The sequence below is a fragment of the Ascaphus truei genome, chromosome 4 (assembly GCF_040206685.1).
Source record: "Ascaphus truei isolate aAscTru1 chromosome 4, aAscTru1.hap1, whole genome shotgun sequence".
In the NCBI taxonomy this organism is placed as follows: domain Eukaryota; kingdom Metazoa; phylum Chordata; class Amphibia; order Anura; family Ascaphidae; genus Ascaphus; species Ascaphus truei.
Window position 1 is genome coordinate 77,877,398 of NC_134486.1, and position 21,608 is coordinate 77,899,005.

Sequence of the window (21,608 nt, forward strand, 5' to 3'; positions counted from 1 at the left end):
ATTGGACGTTGGAGCCAAGGCTGACAAAACTACCAATTCCAGGCGCCTTCTGACTCCACTAAAGTAAAAACAAAATGCTTCCCCCCTCCCCCCAAAAAGTATTCAAAAAGATAGTCAGAACTTTCTTTGTATTGGAAAATGTTCAAACCTAAAAAAAGCAGTTCCCCCCAATATGACCCATTTTTAAATGAAGCTCAATGTCATGCCTTTTAACCCTCTCAGTGCAGGAGGGGCCACGGCACAGGGTTCCACACATTGCAGTCATGTGATCGCTCCTCCTCTGGTCAGATCTTCCCTAGAAAACTAGCAAAAAGCCCATCACTTACCACTATGTAAATGGGACCACTGCAATGCCAGACCACATGACGTGATAGCTACAGTACATCATGGAACACTCAAGGGATTAAAGCAGATTACAAACTTTATTTCTATTTTGTTTCCTAGCTGTTTTTGATTTTATTTATATTCTTATTTTAAAAAGCCCCAAGCCTGCTGTAGAGTGTTTACTTGTGACTGTATGTACTGATTATACGCGGTCGCTGCAGATGACCCCCATAGTGGCTACAACAGTGTAGTGACAGAGGCTTTTCTAGACTGCGTGCTCTATGTCACTACACTGTTGTAGCCACTATGGGGGTCATCTGGCAGCGACCGCGTATAATCAGTACATAGTCCCTTGAGTTACTAGGGACGCAATAGGGTTGCCATGCGGAGTTGTGCATGCGTGGCATATCACGCGCGGCGCTCAATACACGATAGTAGCAGTGATTTGTGCACGCCCCTTTTGGGTTGCTAGGCATAGATAGCCACATGACGCATCTAGACTGCGCCCGTAGCCCCCTATTTCCCCATAGACGCGATCGGGTTGCCATGCACCGGTTGCGCATGTGCGGCTTTTCAGTGCGCTATTGGTAGATGAGTAAGAAATACGGCGATTTTATCAATGCCCTCCTGGGCTGTCAGGCACATTTTTGGACGGCTATGTGACACACCAGTAGTCATGCTTGCACAGTTGATGTAAACATGGGCCAGCAGTGATGACAGATACCACATTAGGTGAGCTGATTGGTTTATCCTAGTATCAGTGCTGTGTATTGGTTTATTTGCTGTGGGCTGTACCTGGGAATATGATCTGTGCATTTTTATTTAGATTCAGGTGTTTTCTCACATGGGAAGGTGGGTATATATGGGTGTTCAGATCAGTCACTTGTGCAATGCCCTAAGGAAGGTCCCTCAACGAGGAACGAAACGTTGGCTGCCTGGTGTTCTTAATACACTTTCTTTTCTACATCTGCGGTGTGCTATCTCAATTTGTTATCAGGATCCCCCTGGTTTCTACACACTTACACATACACATATATACATACATACATACATATATACACACACATCTGTGTTTTATATCAATGTATTGTTAAATAGGATGAACTGTATTGTATTGCTTTGTTAGGCCTGTAATAAGTACAAACCTTATAAGGAAGTATAATTAATACAACCGTGTAATTGTTATATTTTTTGCTGTTCTAATAAATTACTGTTTATTTGATTGAAAGCATCTCTATCGTGTCAATAACTCTCATAAACCAGGGTGTGCATGTGTAGGTGTGTATCCTATTGGAACACATATCTACACATCTATTTCCTTAAGTAATAGTTTTGCCCGTATTATTATATTAATTCTTATAAGCCATAGATACTTCTATAGATGGATAACTTATAAATGCATCTATATTCTTATGTCTGGAAAGACTACAAACATTTATTTGCTAGTTAATTCTTATAAGCCAGCAATACTCAAATAGATGAATACGTTATAAATACATCTATATTTCTATTTCTGGATAAGGCTAGACATTATCGGTAACAGCGTGTGTGTGTGTGTGTGTGTGTGTGTGTATATAGCTGTGTGTGTGGGGGTGGGGGTCTCTTAGATGTATTGGGGTCTCCTAGATGTATTGGGGTGGGAGTTTTTTTTGATGCATCGGGGTCTCTTTTAGGTGCATCGGGGTCTCTTTTTGGTGCATCGGGGTCTCTTTTTCGTGCATCGGGGTCTCTTTTTGGTGCATCGGGGTCTCTTTTAGATGTGTGGGAGGCTTTTTGTTATACACATTGAAGGCTTTTTTTGTTTCTCAATTTTTATAGAATTTTCAAGCAGAAATATACAGAAAAGAAAAGGGGATTAGGAGGGGAAGGGAGGGGGGGAACAGCACAATGGTGAATCAACAATTCTTGATACTACACACAGTTTTAGGATCGAATGGTAAACATGAGCGTCACGGAGCAGCTTCTCTGTCTGATATAGAGAGCCAGTCTGGAGGTCCGGTAGGTGAAGAGAAATCATAGTGGGTAGCCTACCTGGCCAGAAGTATAAAATGAGTTGGTCCCAGGGGGCTACAGGCTCCGGGAACCTAGGTCTAAATGTGGACTACTGTATCTGCATACAGGCATACCCCGCATTAACGTACGCAATGGGACCAGAGCATGTATGTAAAGCGAAAATTTACTTAAAGTGAAGAACAACCTTTTTTCCACTTATCGATGCTTCGGTACAGGTAGGGAGCCGGTATTGCTGTTCAGGAAGTGCAGACAGGCAAATGCGCGAGCTGCTGTTTGCCTATTGAGCAAGGGGAATCAGTGCGTCACTACTACGGCAGCCTGTAAGGCAGAATAAGTGTCCGTACTTGAAAATATGTCCTAATTTGCGAGTGTACTTAAAGTTAGTGTCCTTAAACCGGGGTATGCCTATACACTATACACTATCCAGGGCAGCCAAACCTTCTGGAAATTGTGGTATGTGTCGTTAAGGCAGCCCCTTATCGTAGCTTTGTGTGCTTCTCACAATACTGCCAACGACCACACACTGCCCGCGTTAGTCAGGAAGAAAGCCTCTATTTAACTATTGATTGCTCCCTGTACCTCAGGGACATTGAGTAGAGCAGTGATTCCCAACCAGGGTTCCGTGGAACCCTGGGGCTCCTTGAAGCAGTCTCAGGAGTTCCTCCTATGGACCACAGACACCCCCCCTCCCCCTGGGGGTGTTTTTTTTGGTATGTATTTTGTAGGGTAGATTGAGTGAGAGTGGGGTAAATGACGGAAGGTAGGGGCGAGAGTAAGAGAAGAGAGGGGGGCAGGAGGGAGTGAGTGAGGAAAAGAGGGAGTAAGAGTGAGACGCAAGGGATAAATACATGCGAGGCAGGAGGGGGGAGAGTTAGTGAGATGGATGGGAAAGAAATACATGGGTAGAGGGTGGGAAATAGAGGTGGCTCGTGAGGTATGAAATGTTGTGACTGACCCCTGTCGAACCTAATATGTGTCAGCCAGGTAGGGGTTCCCCGAGATTTTTCAAAATACTTCAAGGGTTCCTCCAAACAAAAAAGGTTGGAAATCACTGGAGTAGAGATTCGTTCAATCTCCAAGCTGTCCTGGGCATCTTAATATTTAGGTTTGTGATAGTAGAATCTACTGGGGCATGGTCCGACCAGGTTATACTGTGAATATTTGAGTCAGAAACCTGGGGAATCAGATTTGCACTTAAGAAGATATCATCGATAAGCGAGTATGAATGGTGTGAAAAATGAATAAAAAAATTTGACGCTATTCTCATTCGGAGCATACACTGTAGCTATGGTTACATCTCTTCCATACAATTCCCCTACCAAAATCATATATCTACCGTCTCTATCTACGTTCTTAATTTTGTGTGTAAAAGCGATCCGATTGTTGAAAAGTATAGCCACTCCCCTTCTTTTGATTGTTGCAGAAGAGAAGGGAGCGTCCATATAATATCTGCTCAGGTAGCTTGGGTTATCTGGGGATTTAAAATGGGTCTCTTGTAGAAGGAGAATGTCAGCCTCCTTTTTCTTAAAATCTGTCAGTGCCATTTTCCTCTTTTTGGAGCAGTTTAGAACTTTTACATTAAGCGAGATTACCTTAAGTGACATTGAGAGTTTGGCTGTTCTGGGGCAGGGGACAGGGGTGGGGCTGAGGGAAAGAACCAAAATGGGGGGGGGGGGGAGATGGGAAAAACCGGAAGAGAAAACAAAAAAAAAAAAAAGGAGTGAGCATGGATGTGTCTCCAAAGAAACAGTCCTAGTGCTCACCTGCCCTTGGGAACAAAATCTGGGATTGGGGGGAGAGAGGGAACAAACAAAAAAAAGGGCACCTGTGTCATTGAGAACACAGACATAATTAGGGGTAGTGGTCAAGACTCAGATGGTCTGTCTACAAAAGCTCCGACCCCGTAGATTCCTTGGGCTTTGGGCCTGCTGTAAAGATGAAGCTAAACTATACATATACCAATAACATGGGCTTCCCCTATAAAACAATAATAACCTTATAATAACTTGGACCTGAAAACATGATACAATATGTAAACCGGTAAAACTTTGACAAACTCTCAACAAGAAATAAAGCCCCATAGTTGGGTCTAACCACATATTAACTGGGATTGGAAAACATATTATAACATTTCAACGTTTAGTGCTTTTACGGTTGATCCTCTTATACTAGACCTTCAGGGATCTCCTGGTCAGATGGCCTCCCGGCCCCTCAGCTCTGGGCGCTAAGTCTTATGCCACTCCTTATAAGAACCGATCTGTCCAATGGACCCCATTCAAATCTGGAGTTCAAGGATGAAGTGGGACATGAGTCAAAAAGACTCAGAGTGCTAACTGGAAAGGGGAAAATACCCCATGGTGGAATCTGGATCTGCTGTTAGCCCTTGGTCCCTTCATTGGGTGGTTGTTTCGCCGGTGATTCCATGCAGGAAGATCTTCTAGGGGGAACCGTTGACCAGGAAGGAAGGATTCAGGGTTGATGGGCTTCCACTTCCTGAGTCGGGTCTAGAAGGAGGGGATGCAGGCCTAGGTGGTTGAGAAATGCTTTGCCGTCATCCGGGTTTCTGAGCGTCTGTGGACTCCCATTTTTAACTACCATGAGCCCAAAAGAGAAAGTCCATCTATATTTGATATTGTAGTCACTTAATTTCGCCATTACCTCGCGGAGATTTCTTTTGGCGAGTGTGGAAGGCGCCAGGTCAGTGCTTGTAGAGCTTTATTTTGAAACATGAGATTCCTGGAGTTTGTCACCGTGTTGATAGCTTCCTTTGTTTTAAAATAATGGAATCTAAGCACCACGTTCCTTGGCCTATCTCCTGGTTGGGGACTCATTCTTAGAGCTTTGACACATCTGTCCAGGGACAGAGACTCCTCTGAAATCAGGGAGGGCTGATGTTAACCATTTGCTCATGAACCCCTCAATATCCGTTTCAGATTCTGGGATCCTCAAATCCGGAGATTATTACGGCGATATCTATTTTCCGCATCTTCCTGTCTTTCCTTGACCTCCAGGAGCTGGGCCTTCACCTCTGAGCTCAGTGTCTATAATAGATTGTCTGGTTATCATTGCATCTACCTTAGATTCTAGGGAGCTGGTGTGTTCCCCTAGAGAAGAGATCTGTTCTATGAGGTCCTTCACTGCTCTTTGCATTAGGGATTCAATTTTATTGAAAACGGTAAGCAAGTCGGTCTTCGTGGAGAGATTTTTGATCTCCACATCCGGTTCAGAGTGCTCCAAGGTGGGTGCATCACCTAATTGAGCATTGTGTGGGGATGGCGGCCATGTTTTCGAAAGTATTCTCGCAGCTCACTCTGGTTCTTTTTCTTTTGATGGATTTATTTGTTTTTGAGGCCTTGGTAGGTGGGTCTCGGAGGATATATAGTTTATATTTAGAGAATCAGTTAGGGCGTATTTTCTGACATATGCTTAGAAATAGGGAAGCCCGGGGTATTCACGGAGCATGGGTCTCAAGACGCCATCTTAGCTTGCACTGCTCCGGCTCAGTTGTGCACACAACACTCTTATAAGGGGATACAAAGTTCCATGTGGAACGTACTAGAACATCAGATTTTGTGTGTGTGTGTGTGTGTGTGCGCGCCTTCCACTTCTATGGGAAGGGGGGGGAAGGTGCTCCCCTGAGGGGGGGTGGATCCTAAATTGTAGATTCTCAGTTAGAAACTTTTATATTGGTTTGGTGGTGTGTGGGTGTTGGGACTATCAGCCCCTTAGTTGCTCACTTTCTTGTCAAAGGCTGTCTGGACTTTGCTGTAGTCTCCTGCAATATCCTAAAGGTCTGCGACGGCCATATTGGATAATGGGGACACCCTGGGTGGTCCTGGGCTTTGATACTCCGCACACAACCAGGAGTTTGACAAATCGGAGGGGGATTTCGCTGAGGCCAAGCCGCCTGCTAGAGGCTTCGCTCACCTGCCTGGGCCCTCAAACCCGTCTGAGTTCCACGCCAGGCCTGGGAGTGCTCATCCTCATCAAGCTGGCCTCCGGATGGCCCGCTAGACACGAATCCTCTGGATCAATGGTGCCGCGTGTGACCGGCGGCCACCTGGGGTGTCCCAAGGGGCTAAACTGCAGAGATATTCCCCGGAGTTCTCAGAGCGACGGCCCGGCCGCAGGAGAGTCCCAGGGTCAGTGGAAAGGTACCCAGCAGCTCTGGAGGTCCAGACCCCCGAAATTGGAGCAGCCCAGAATACTTTATTAGGCGATTCTGTGTGTTTTTGTGCCTGATTCCACTCTATTGTTGAGGAGCTGAGCTGACCTGCGACTGTACAGCTTAGAGTCTTGGCCACGCCTCCGCGGGCTTTTTTTTTAAATACGCATGGCGAGCTTTTTTTTAGATGCATTTGGAGGGTTTGTATATATTTGGGGGTATGGGGGAGGTTGTATATATTTGGGGATGGGAAGATTTTTGCATTGGGGTGTTTTTTTTGTTTGGTATATACAGTATAGTGTGATGGGGGAGGGAATGAGAGAGTGGGGTAATTGACGGAGGGGGGGAGAGAGGGGGTGAGTGAGGAAAAGAGTGAGACGCAAGGGAGAGAAATACATTCGAGTCGGGGGGGAGGGATTTAGTGATTGTGGGGTAATTGATGGAGGGGAGGAGAGTGAGAGGTGAGACGGAGGGGAGAGAAATACATGGGAAGAGGAAGGGAAATAGAGGTGGCTCGCAAGGTGTGAAATGAGGCTCACAACACTGCCGGTGGGAGGAGGGGGGATGACTGGTCAGAACAGTAGTCCTGGGCCCCCGAGCGTCAATATATTTATTTATTACAAACTTTTCATTAAAATGGATTAAATATGAATGGAAAATAAAATGTTTCTTAAATTGAGTTTTTATTCTTCATGGGTTTTTATTCTTCAGCTCTGCTGTAAGTAGGATTTTAATTTTACTCCTACCGGACGAACTTATTAGTGTCTTTAGCCCTACATTCATGCGTTTGTTGATTTATTAATATTTTATTTAATTGCATTAAATTTGTGATTATCTCTTTGCCAATCTTTTCAGTTTTTGTTTGTGTATATTGGTTTTGTTTAGTTGCACTATGTTCTTTTTCTTTTGTCTTTTTCGTTTTTGTTTTTTATGTTTGTTTGTCTGTCTATGAGACTTCACTGAAGATTCCCCTCAGGACTCCATTACATATACCCTTGGACTCTATTTGGTCAGTTTTATCTTTTCAATTTGGAGGCGCCGGCTTTTATGTACGCATGTATGTATAGGTGTATGTGTGTATGTGCAGTAGGGCCCCGCTCATATGGTGGGTTCCCTTCCAGGGTGCCGCCGGAAAGCAAAAATCGCAACATAACATTTGCTATGTCCAACGGCGATTTTCGGTGTCTCCTACCCCTTCTGCGCAAACACGGACGCTCCCCCTTCTGCGCATGCGCAAACTCCGCTGCCCCCCTTCTGCGCATGCGCGGACATGGCAGCCCTTTCTTGGTACCGCCGTATTGGCGGATCGCCGAGAAGCGGGATCCTACTGTATTGGTGTATGTATGTATGTATGTATGTATGTATGTATGTATATATATTATATATATATATATTTATATATATATATATATATATATATATATATATATATATATATATATATACATACACACACACACACACACACACACACACACACACACACACACACACACACACACACACACACACATATATATATATATACAGAAAACAAGAAGAAAAAACAGGCGCACTCCTAGTGTGATAAAGTATAAAACAGTATTTATGGGATGGTAAAATATAAAAAGCGCACTCACAAACAGAGTAAAAATAATAGCATTTATGAGATATACTCAATCGCCTTGAAGTTGTGAAGGGAATGTATCAGCCTGTCCCGTTTGTGCCACCTCTGGTGTATCCGTTGGCTCAGCAAGGTGCACTGGAGCCACCGCAGCCAGATGCTGTAATAATCAGCAACACGGTCAGAGACTCCCTCCAGATACATATATATATATACACATATATATATACACATATATATATACACATATATATATACACATATATATATATATTATATATATATATATACACACACACATATACATATATATACACACACACACACACACACACACACACACGTGTGTAAATATATATATATATATATATATATATATATATATATATATATATATAAAACAAGAAAACAATATGAAGTAGCGCCGCTAAATAACCAGTTAATTATAAACATTAATTATAAATTATTAGTAGGAGAGACAATAGCTGATTGGATAGGCTTGAAGGGGCAGCTAGATAGGGCTAATACACTATGATAAAACTTTTAAAATTTACAAATAGCAATGCAATCTCCTGACAAAAAATCCTAAAGGAAAAAATATAAAAAATATAAAAAATGTATTTATTAATAAAAAATATAGAAAAAATTGTCAAAAGATAAAAATATATAATAAAAAACCTTCAATATATAAAGTCCTGTTCCAGTGGAAATGTCCTTGGTTTCTTGCAGCCCGTTTCAAAGGGATCACCAGTCCCTAGTGATATCTGGAAAAAAGAACAAAAAAGAAACAGGCGCACACCTAGTGCATTACCACAATAAAAATGTATTGGATGAACATAAAATCTAACAAATGGCCACTCACAAGGATACAGCAAATAAAAGCTTGTATGAGATAGGCTCTCATGTGCCTTGCAGCTCAATCACCAGCGTCCGTCCGCAATCAGTGGCGTCGTCACGTGGACCAGCCTCGCGAACCGGAACCGGAAGAGGGGTCTTTCACCTTCAGTGCTCCACCACATCGGTCCCTCCGGGAAACAGGCACCCCAGATGTACAATTGTATAAGGTAGCAAGCCGGGAGAGCAGCACACGGGAGCCAAGAGTTCTCAGTCAACCTGCATCAGTGTTTGTGGGCAAATGGCGGCCGGACTCTAGCCACTCCCTACGCGTTTCGTCATCAAATGGCGACTTCTTCTTGAAGGAGTGGCTAGAGTCCGGCCGCCATTTGCCCACAAACACTGATGCAGGTTGACTGAGAACTCTTGGCTCCCGTGTGCTGCTCTCCCGGCTTGCTACCTTATACAATTGTACATCTGGGGTGCCTGTTTCCCGGAGGGACCGATGTGGTGGAGCACTGAAGGTGAAAGACCCCTCTTCCGGTTCCGGTTCGCGAGGCTGATCCACGTGACGACGCCACTGATTGCGGACGGACGCTGGTGATTGAGCTGCAAGGCACATGAGAGCCTATCTCATACATGCTTTTATTTGCTGTATCCTTGTGAGTGGCCATTTGTTAGATTTTATGTTCATCCAATACATTTTTATTGTGGTAATGCACTAGGTGTGCGCCTGTTTCTTTTTTGTTCTTTTTTATATATATATATATATATATATATATATATATATATATATATATATATATATATATATATATATATACAGTGTTCGACAAACCTATACATTTGCTCGCCCCGGGCGAGTGGATTTAACCCCCGGGCGAGTAAATATTGGCCCAAGCAGCACACGTTTGGTACTAGGTGGCGAGTAGATTTTTTTGTGTGGCGAGTAGATTTTTTGGTGATTTGTCAACCACTATATATATATATATATATATATATATATATATATATATATATATATATATATATATATATATATATATATATATACATACATACACACACACACACACACACACACACACACACACACACACACACATCTATATATCTATCTATAGATCTATGTTGCTTACTACTAGCAGCATGAAAAAAGAGACAAAATCTGCCATCCATAACCTCTAGTCTTGCACACTTTTTACCGAGCCCCTGGCTTAGTGGCTTCATTTTATATATCAGATGTAATCTGAAAGCAATTCATTTTACTGGACCGTTCACTGCTTAGCAATTTCCAACTTCTCATTTCACTTTTCCAATTACTCTACTACTCCAGTAAATATAAACCAAGAAGACTCCCCACCTGTAAACTAAAATGACAGTGAGAAAAGCAGAGGGAAAAACAGAGAGGGAGAGAGAATGAAGAGGGGGGTGGGGGGGGGGGGGGAGTGAGAGAAGTGGGAGAAAATTGGAGAGAGAAGGAAACGATGGGAAAAGGAGAGACAAAGAGGATAGAGGGACCCTTATTAATATGATGTGAGCGGTTTGTCTTGCCTCTAGGCCCCAATGTAATAAATATAAAACTCAGAAGCTTCCGTGGTATGGAGAAGTCGCTTCACAAAAGATTGAATAAGGCCAAGACACGTGGAAATGGAGAAGGAAGGATATATTTATGCTAGTCAATATATACCTAAACATACACCTGTACCAGTCTGTTTCTTTTAATCTTACTATTGTTACAAAAGACACATTCCTCTATAGATGGCAGGGCATAGAGAGGATGTCCTATTAATTCTATGCGTGTTCTGCATTTTAGAATTAATAGCTATTGTTAATTAAGCTTTTCATTGTGCTCATTTTATTCCTATTAAAGGTGTTATTACATTTAGGGCCTCATTAACTAAGCAGTGCAATCTTATGGCATCCTCTACTTATTACCTCACCAAGATCACTTCATTTGGAAGCACTGTACTTTTTTTATCATTGTTTGACCCATAAGTAACCACAAAGGATTTGATATTTGTCTGTTACATTTTTACAGTTTGATAATAGAGTCTAAATGTTCAAGTAATTTAAAATATTTTGAATAGTTAAGCATCCGTATTAGTAAAGACCTGTTACACGTGTTGAAATAACACATGCATTTAAAAGAATGAAATGTCATTTAAGCCAAATGCAGCTTGACAGCTACAGTAATTACCAACAGCCGCTTGACAGCTAATTACATAATTGTATTCTCATTTGAGGCAAAGTACTGGTTTAAAATTGCACACTTCCTTTTGGTCCCATCGAACAAATCTGCACAGCCACACAAACTCAGAATCTCATCTATACTTGTTGCTCTTACGAGCTATTGATCTCTCCACATCTGAAATCTTGTAAACTGCCATCTGCCAATTACACCACAAAGCCTTGGGTCCTGTTAAGCTATCTGTGGCTTCAAATCGTCTAAGAAAGTCGTTATATATCAGTTGAGCTAAGTGTCATATTAAAAAGACTTTCCAGATAGGAAGAAAATGCCAGAGGGACAGTATCAGAATTACAAATGTATAACAGCTATCGGACAAACAATTAAATAAGTCCCTTACAGGCAGAAAAATAACCTGACTATTAACCTTGACTGCTAGTTATTGAAGCTATTTATATGAGGTAGGCCTGTACAATCATTTCTTGCAAATCCCTGTATACTGTATAACAGAATACATACACATAAAGCTCCACCAGAAAAAGAAACTTGATTTGATTTGATGTTTTGTTTTTTTCAGAACAGATTAACTCAGCACAAAATAAAGCTCCTCAAAAAAAACCCCCAAAAAATACAGAGTATACATTTATGATCTAGGGCAGTGGTTCTTTGTTTTTGTTTTTGAACCCACGGACCCCTAGATTCGTTGTGGTTGCCAAGAGTGGTTTGCAGAACTGAAATATTTTTGGAATTAAATTTTTTTCCTGTTCCGTTTTAGGCCGTTTTAAAATTGTATTGTTATTTTCTTTTTTCACGGACCTCCACGGTGTCCATGGACCACAGGTTAAGAACCCCTGATCTAATGCCAAGGTTAGGCATTATGGTTGGTCACAAGTACAATACAAGTTAATTTACTTGTTTCTTCTTGCCTAAAATATCCAGTTCTATGTCCTTCAATTAGTTTAACCTTGAATATGGAATGCCATGTATGTTTCTCCAAAGGCATAGTGACTAGGTGAAGGCAGAGAAATGTTTTCTTGTTAGCAAAAAGAGAAGGTCTGACTTATAGGACCCGATGAACTAGCACCTGTGCTAATTGTAACAACAATTTATGAATTTCAGGTATTGTGAGATTTCTACTCAGTCATGCAAGGGTCAACTTAAATGTTTGCTTCATATTTTTCCCACCCTAAGTAGCATGGTTGTCAGATTATACCTACGTGTATGTAACCATCCACCTTAATAAAATGTACCTTGATTCAGTTGAGTTGGTTCAAGAATCTGTATTCCATTAACTGAACACTGAGCTCCATTCAGTGGTATTAAAGTGACGGTGCCATTGAGGTTTTCAAAGATGCAATGGTCACTTCCCAAATCAAGACCATGGAGAACTGGAATAACACAATTGTGAATGCAAAATAACTTCTGAATTATTCTTCGTAGTAATTATTTTTAGAATCAATTTGCAGCGGTATGGTATTACAATTCAACAGATTATATAAAATAGATTACTTTGTAGAGTACAAATCATCTCTTCCCTTGTAGCTACAGGTGCCAACCACATTTTAAAGAGAATTATAGATTCCACTGCAAAGCAGAAACAATTATCAAACAACTGTAGGAAAAGATTTATTGTATTTTTCAATAATGTCATATCAACACATGTAGGAATTGATCTGTTGGATATAGGAATATACGTCAGATTTTTTTTTCAAAATCAACGTGTTTTTCATTACAAAATATTTGGGCATGCCTACCCTGTAAATGGGATTTTAAAACGGTGAGAATGCAAAGCAGGAAACAATGCGGCAAGTAGTGAAATATAAAATCACTGTTCTCACAAGAGAAAAAACAAGGGCAATGAATAATAAGCTTCTTTCTTCCATGTTAGAATTCAAATACATTGCAGGTACAAAGTCTTATTTAAATTACCAATGTCTTGGTCGGCTGCAGCGTCATCTCTTCCAACATATGTGCGACCCTCCTGAAACAGGGAAAATGTTATTTTGTAAATGTATAAAAGAAAGGGACAATACAAGTTCATGCTCAGTAATCACTTGCAACGGATCAGTGTATTAGTGTTGTGAGACAAAGCCTGGCCAGCTTTAATACATGGAAAACGTGAAATATACCTGTCATGGTGCTAATTTAGCTAATTATTTTGAGGGGGAAAAAAATAAGATCAAATCAAGACTTTGATTAACTATGAGAAGTAAAAACATCTCACACTGAAACATTCAAGTATTCATGTAATAACTTGCTGATGAATCTGACAGTGAAGTGCTTAGAGATTCACAGGGCAGGGGTGACCAACTCCAGGCCTTAAAGGCCACCAACAGGTCAGGATTTCAGGATGTCCCCGCTTAAGCACAGGTGGCTCAGTCGAAGGCTGATTGAACCACCTGTGCTTAAGCAGGTATATCATGAAAACCTGACCTGTTTGGTGGCCCCTTGAGTACTAGTGTTGGCCATCCCTGCCTTAGGCAATCATGCCTGCTTTAATACAGTACCTTGGGCCATTCCCTTTTTTTTAACATTTCTTTCGAGTCATTTTCATTGGTTGAGGGAAGAGAACCTCCTACCACGCTGAATTCCATGACAAAGCCTACAACTTCAACTTCTCATGTTTAGAATTTGCACTGGCGAGGTATTCAGATATATTGTTAGCTACATTTTTATTAACTTGCTAAACTATTGTAGCTACATTGATGTAGTTGCTATTAAGCGTAGTAACAAAAAATACCAAATAGGGCTACCCAGAAGGGAAGAAAATGTAATTGTATCACATATTAATGTAAGTAGACAAACAGTAAACGATGTGCTAATAAACGGGGTATTTACCTACTATAAGGAGCAGTTCGCATATATTTATTTTATAAACACGTTGCTCGTTATTTAAATAAAATAAATTGAGCAACTATTTGTGTATACACATTCAATAAATAGAAACAATAAATCTTCATTGTTAAAGTGTAGTACAGTACTAATGAGTAGATTTCAAATACCGCTGTCTATAAACAGTCAGTGGGCTGGAGGTAACCTACTGTACTTCCCAGTGTGGTTAAAGCTTTACTAAAACCATCCCACATACATCTTTTTGAAACATTTATATAGGGCAGTTAAAACAAATAAAGGATACAATGACATGCATTGGGTATGGCATCCAAATTAAAGGGAGATCAGCTGGTGTGCAATTCAGAAAGATTGCAAAGTCGACAGCTTAGCAGGAAAAATTTACTATTTTTTTTTTACCTTCAAGTGATACAAAATAATACCCGTGCTGAGAAGATCATCGTCAATGCCAATGAGATGAGGCAGCTCCGAATCCAAGACAACGCCAATGCCTTCTTTTCTTAAAGCCAGGGTTTGTTCCTGCATTCAAATGAAACATCAGGGAAACCTCAGGAGAGAACATTTCACAGTTACACTTCACTGGGTCACAGAATTGAAAATTATGTGTGGACCAGAGAAGCAGAAATGCATTGTATTAGATTTTACCAAATGTTTCGTCAAATAAAGTTGGGGGATTTCTAATCTTTGTGAGGAGATTGTTCTATATTAGTACGTTAAGAAGGGTTTTTTATTTTAACAATGATCTATGGCTTCACCACGTGATGAGGGCAGTAAACCTCATAAAACATTACCGGCAGAAAGAGACTGTAATGATGTGATTTACAAGTCCAATTATGAAAAAGAACACAGCTGGCTAAAGATCTAGGACAGGGCTGGCCAACTCCAGTCCTCAAGGGCCACCAACAGGTTAGGTTTTAAGGATATCCCTTCAGCACAGGTGGCTCAGTCAATGACTGAGCCACTGATTGAGCAAGCTGTGCTGAAGGACGAAGATCTTTAAAACCTGACCTGTTAGTGGCCTTTGAGGACTGGTGTTGGCCACTCCTAATGTACAATGTAGGGTCTAGGGCAGTGATTTTCAACCGGGATTCCATGAAATGGCACCCCTCAGGTGCTCTGCCGCCGCCGGGGGGCAGCTAGGACACATTTTCCAGTTGCCCCAGGGCTGTCAGCACCCGACATAGCAGTGACCTGGTGGCTCCCCAGCCGCCACCGCCGCCTGGTCACTGCTATACTTCCGTTCGACAGGAGGAGGAAGCTGCGGACCGGCGCAGCAGTGCAGGCACGAAGGTGAGAGACTGAACAATTGCACTGCAATGCTTTCCCAGAAACTATAGGCTATTGCCCTTTATCTGCCTTTATGCAGAGAAAAGGGCATTTCATGAGTAAGCAACGCCCTCCCTCTTGTACCTACTGCAAATAATTTGTGCATTCTACCTATCTGTGTAATTACTTGTCCTCTTATCTAGCTACTATTAAATACACACAAATTGTGTATATACGTGCAGTAACTTGCTGGTCAATTGGACTGTCCCCCTAAAAATGGCATTATTACCAAATTGCTACAAGTCTGGAAACGTGTGTGTGTGTGTGTGTGTGGTGGGGTGGACGGGGGAGAGCGTGTGGTGGGGTTGGAGGGAAGAGTGGGAGTGTGTGGTGGGGGAGTGTGTAAGGGGAGAATAGAGGGGGGGCAGTGAGCGGGAGTGTAATAGGGATAGAGAGACGGGAGAGGCAGACAAGGGGGGGAGACGCGAGGGAGAGGGTTGGGGTTCCCCAGAATTTTACAATCTAATTTTAGGCTTCCTTAACAAAACAAAGGTTGTAAACCTCTGCTCTAGGGTAACAACATAATACAGTGGATAGGAACTTAAAAGTGATACACCCACTGTGGCACTATACGCATGGCACTAGCCAGAATCATTGTCTATGTCTTAACCCTTTGAGCGCCGAAATGGCTGCAGCACCAGAGTGCCACTGACGCTCAGGCCCTTTGTGATTACAACTGCTCATCAGGAGAAAATCCTGTGATCGCATCATCACTGATGGAAGGGAAAGAGAGTCCTCTTCCGTTCCTCGGTCAGCCAGATCGTGTTCAGCGCTCTACAGAAACCAATATGGTCGTCACATCTCACGGGATCCACGAGGAATATGAAGATATGTCATTGGTTCCTCAATGAGTACCACCTGCACAGGTCTTTATCTTAGAAACTGAGGGACAACCAGTGCTATAAATAGTGCGATTCAGCAGCAGAGGGCACTCTGGTACCAATTATGTTTATATTTAAAAAAAAAAAAAAAAAAAAAAAAAGGATAGTTATTATAACCACTATACATCAAGTGAATCTGAATCTGGTGCATATGAAGCAAGATTTGAGGCCTGTGGAAGACATTCAAAACACACTTATGGGAATTTTACCTTTGCTGCATAAAAAAATCAGTAATAATTGTAAGATTAATTCTACTTATTTGAAGTATTTGGTTTTCATTTATTTTCACCTTTTGTGCAACACAAAGGTAAAAATAAGTTTTAATTCAAAAACTATGACAGAGCTAAGATTTTAAACTCATATAAGGTGCTCCTAATGCCACTTAAAGCTGCAGTTCAGTCAATATCCTGCATGTGTGTTTTTTTAATAAATCAGTTCTGTAGTAAGAAAAAATACTTTTAGCATTTTCTGTTTTTAAAAAAACAACTTTGAAAGACCAATTTTCTTGTATTCTTTTTTAACAACCATTTACTAAGGCACTGCCCCTTCATGTCCTGTCACAAGCCCTGGCACACCCCTTCGTCAGCCCTGCCCTCCCTCTTGCACATGTCAGTGCAGGAGTGCTCATGAATATTCATGAGCTTCCACTGAGTGACAGAAGCAGAGGAAAAACATATCTCATATCTAAAGATTTCGCCAATCAATACATGGAGAACGAATTGACTGGCAGCTATACAGTTCTTTAGGTAATTAGAGATTGCCCACATGAAACTATTGAATTAAAAAAATAAATTAAAAAAATAAATTAAAAAAAAAAAAAAAAAAAAAAAAGACTGAACTGCAGCTTTAACCAACAATTCCTGAAACTGGACAGACTCTTACCACCCAGTCTCAGCAGACAACAACCAGCCATGTCCTAGAACAAAAATAAAATAGCGAGGACGAAAGAAGCCAAAATTCATATTTACTATAAGCCTTAGCGATGGTCACCTCATTCACTAGGGAGCTGGTGAATCTGACTGCTCTACCTAATGCACCTGGAGCTTCTCTCCCGTTGGGGGGTTTTCATCCTGCTCTAAAGAACTCCAATTCAAACAAACCGGTAATTTAAAAAAATAATGAAACACACTCAAGTGAAAATTACCGCTGCCTTCAGCCAAAACTGCATACAGTATACCACCGTAATTTAAATATTGATCAGTGCTTCAACAACTAGAACTACTAAGTAGACATGATTACCTGTACTCCCTACGGCAGTGGTTTTCAATCCTCGCCCCTTGCCTCCTCCCCCCCACCAGTCTCTCCGCTCTCACACACACTTACCCTCTCACTGACACTGACACTGACACTGACACTGACACACACAAACACACACACTTACCCTCTCACTGACACTGACACACACAAACTCCCTTTCTCTCTCCCGCTCTCACACACACACTTTTTAAGGGATCCGCTCTTACCCAATCCTCCTCTCCCTCCTGTCAGCCGTAAGTTGATGAAACTTCCGGCCCATTAGGAGCAGGGAGAAGAAGGATAGCAGTGACAGGGCGGCTGCTGCTGAGCTTGGGAACGGCCAGGTCCCCCTGTGCCACCGATCCTGGGACAGCTGGGAGAGTTGCCCCAGCTCTCTCTCTCTCCTCCCCCCGGCGGCCACGGAACCCCCGAGTGCTCGCGAAAACCTGGTTGAAAATCACTGCCCTATAGCAAGAACACTGCTATCCAAGGGAGAGACTGCATTGAAGTTAGAAATTACCAGTGCCATGTAGTCACCTGCAATACCCAGCATGACCGAAAAGCCCATTTTAGGTAGAAGCAGGTCCCAGGATAAGTGATGCCCATGTATTTTGGACCGAACACTGTATTTTAGTGAAGTCATTTTACTAACAACAGCACAGCGAGCGTAGAATTGCTTCTCATTAGCCCAGCTTCAAAACAGGACGCGCCAAAACTAAACACACCACAAAGAAACACCAACATCCTAGTTGTGATAAAGTGTTTCCTTCATGTTACAAATCATTAAGACTTGCCAGACAAATTGAGCAAACTGCTAATATGATACATACGCATGTGTATGTCTGTAAATGAATAGGTGTACATTATTTTTTTGAATACTGTACATTATATTTAGATGTATATGGTGCCGACATGTATACTTTACACAAAAGAGACACTTGAATACTGGGAATTATAAAACAATACTGCAGCAAACAAAAGTAAACATTAGCAGCAAGAAATCCCTGGAAAAGTTACAACTGGTAGATAATGATTATCCTGCAAAATTCCATTATTTTCCATACTGAATTATAAGGATTTAAGGTCAGAAGTCATTTTTTTATTCACAAATTGTTTTTTTACAAAGCAACTTTGCAGAGTGAAATTTAAGAACACCCAGTTTGACAAATAAAAGTAAACTGGGAATAAAGGACCACGTTAAAGACTATAAATCACGGTTTGGCCTGTCACACAGCTTCTCAGTAGTCCCTGTGGATCGATTACTTCCTCTATCTCTGTGCTCTGCAAAGCAATGAAATTTGTCATTTCAAAGCAAAAGAAACTCAAACATCCAGGCATTGCTCCATTCAATGCTAAAATATCCCACTGCAGATTATGATGACTCAGAGGTTACAGAAATATTTTTTGTTTGAGAATTTTAGTGCACACTTATGTGGCTGCCAAACAGATAGAAAAAGCAGTGGGTACGGTTTTGCTAATGCTGCAGCGAGAAGATATTGAATAGTTAACACCTTCATGATTCACTCTGCCAAACACAGGAGATATTGCATTACACACATGATTGGGCATGATAGATTATTCAAGCAAGCATTCACATCAGATTTTAAATGATTTTTCAGTATGTCACCAAAAGGAAAGAAACTAAAACTAACCACAGGTTTTGGAGTTTCGAGTACTATGATTACACACTTACACACACTTACACACACTTACACACACACACACACACACACACACACACACACACACACACACACACAGTATTCTGCCTGGGCTCAATCTTGGGCCCTAAATGCAAAGATAATTCAGAAGCTTCAGACAATCAGAAGTATGGAGAGATGTATGCTGGGTAAGCAGAATGGATTTACAGATGTCTAACTGCTTACCCAGCATACACTACCGACACACTTTATCCTAGTGCGGCTCATTCCGCAAGCCGGGAAATGTCCCGGCTTGCGAGCCGCACTCCCTCAGCGTGCCGCGCATCACCGATGCGCGGTCACGCATCATCGGGTGCCAGCGCCCCCTGCACGCGCGTCCAGGGCTCCCCGAGGGAGCCCTGGTGTCCCGCGATGTGGGGGACGGCGGCAGGGGGTTCCGGGGGACCCGGCGGACCCGGCAGCGGGAGGGAGAGCGCCCCGATCGGAGGGCGCTCTTCCGCTGCTTCGGCGCGCGCCCGGCACCCTCCGGCGCGCGACAGGTTACTGCTGCGGCAGAGAACGGGCAAATGCTCGAATAAACTCGGCCGCAGCAGTACATTACATCCACGCGGACTTAAACACCATGGATAAAGTTTTTGCAATAGCTCAGTTTCTTGCAGTGAATTGATAGCCAGGCTTGGATTTTAAGTGTACGTACGCCTATACTACCCTTCTAGGGTATAGGTGGAGCGATGAAGTCGTGTTCGTTTTTATCTCGTCAAACTCAGAACGTGGCTTTGCTGCTGGATGTTGGGACAGATGGAATGTGCATTTCCTACCTGTCTCAGGACATATTACAATTTGATAACCGCTGTCTAGACCGTGACACATGATGTAATTTTACACCGACCTGTCACGAGGTGCTGCAAATGTCACTAATCTAACTGTAAGTAGAAGAGATCACTGGCCTTTTTCCAGTTTGCCTGTATTACACTTACCTGAAGTATCCAGAGAATCCTGCTATACACAATAGCAGTTTGTTTGCACTAGCAGAAGTTGATTACATTAATCCACCATGTGGACCAATTGGTACTGCAAGATATTCTATTGACCCGCTATACTCCAATAATGAATGGGTTAAATCTTCAGATGGGGCATTTACAGGTTGCTCCCTATTAGACAGTGCTTATAGTGCTGGTGACAGCGACGCAACGTTGCATCAAAACAAATGCATTGCCATCGCGTGCGCTTACAGTAAGCGCGACGGCTTGGTCGCAATCGCTGGAAGTCATCTCAATTTGACTTTTCCAGCGACCGTAGCCCGACATCGCCACACTATATGCGTAGGCTAATGCTTTCAAGCATGAGGATGGTCAACAGTATACACAAATAGCAGGACCTGTTTTGGATCTACAATGATAGGACTACGGAATATTAGTACCTAATGTCATTAGTAGCAAAATTGTGCATGCATATCTTGATTATCTCAAATATACACATGATGATGATGATTTAAAACTCTAGGTTCTATTTTTCTTGATTCTATATTATGTTTTAGTACATATGTCTGTTACAGTGTTCGTGTACACTTTTCATTTTAACATTTCACAGTTTACGAAGACCACGATATAAAACAATTCAACCAGGCTGTGTGGAGCAAGTCCAGCTCAAGCCAGAACGTTGCTGAACAGCAAAGGACAGAGCTAGGCAGGTGAGGAATTTTGCAAAAATGTACGGAAAATGCAGCTGGAGAACTGGACATCATAAATTGTTGCTGCCGTCAAAAAAAAAAAACCTATCCGGCAAAAGGGGAAAAGGCATGTTTTACCCTACACGTGCACCGAAACCGTTTAGAGAGTGGCAGAAGAGTATTAGGGTGGATGAATTGTATACAAAAATAGAAGAAAAAAACAACTATAAGCTACAGGAAAACAACAACAACCACCACCAGGGCTGTACTTAGCCAATGTAATCAAAAATAATGTGGGGCACTGATGGGGTTAATATCGTAATAGGACACTGCTGAATGTAGGAGGTGATGGAGGGGCGGGGAGATAGGGTGCAAAAACACATGGAAAAAAAACAGCCTAGTAAAACCAATAAAGGATAGATTGGTATCAACAGCAAGCCAGCTGCAACAGAATTATGTAGACCCGTGTCTCCGTGTGTGTCTGATTGTGAGTAAATGTGTTACTCCACACCGATCACCATTCCCTCTCCTCAATGACAGCATAGTGTAAACCCAGGATAGGGCAATTTATGTCCCCCTGTGGCGTCTCTCTGATCGCGGAATGCAAAGCAGGAAACAAATGAACAGTGAGGCTGCCGCCGATGGTAGATTCAGAACACCCCAGCAATTAAAAATGGCATTAAAAAACGATTAAACGACATGAAATGATACAAACAAAACCCTCCTCCCTTGCATTTCACGCCCACTCTGGCGCTTTCTCTTCTTTTGCAGAGGATCAGTTAACAGACCAGTGAGCCTAGGAGGTTGGGGTTCGGAGTTGTCGGTTCCCCCATAAATGTACCCGGGAATCATGCCCGA

At 42.2% G+C, this 21,608-nt stretch overlaps 1 protein-coding gene across 6 annotated transcripts in view; it reads right to left on the reverse strand.

The window, feature by feature from the left end:
- KIF16B (kinesin family member 16B) overlaps positions 1-21,608 on the reverse strand; it is a 318,925-nt gene that overhangs the window by 203,023 nt on the left and 94,294 nt on the right. For all 6 annotated transcript variants that reach the window (XM_075596069.1, XM_075596068.1, XM_075596070.1 and 3 more), the window contains 3 exons: positions 14,377-14,496; positions 13,057-13,108; positions 12,378-12,515 (listed from right to left, as the gene is read on the reverse strand). In XM_075596069.1, coding sequence (XP_075452184.1) covers positions 12,378-12,515; positions 13,057-13,108; positions 14,377-14,496 — 310 coding nt within the window. The remainder of the gene's footprint in view (positions 1-12,377; positions 12,516-13,056; positions 13,109-14,376; positions 14,497-21,608) is intronic.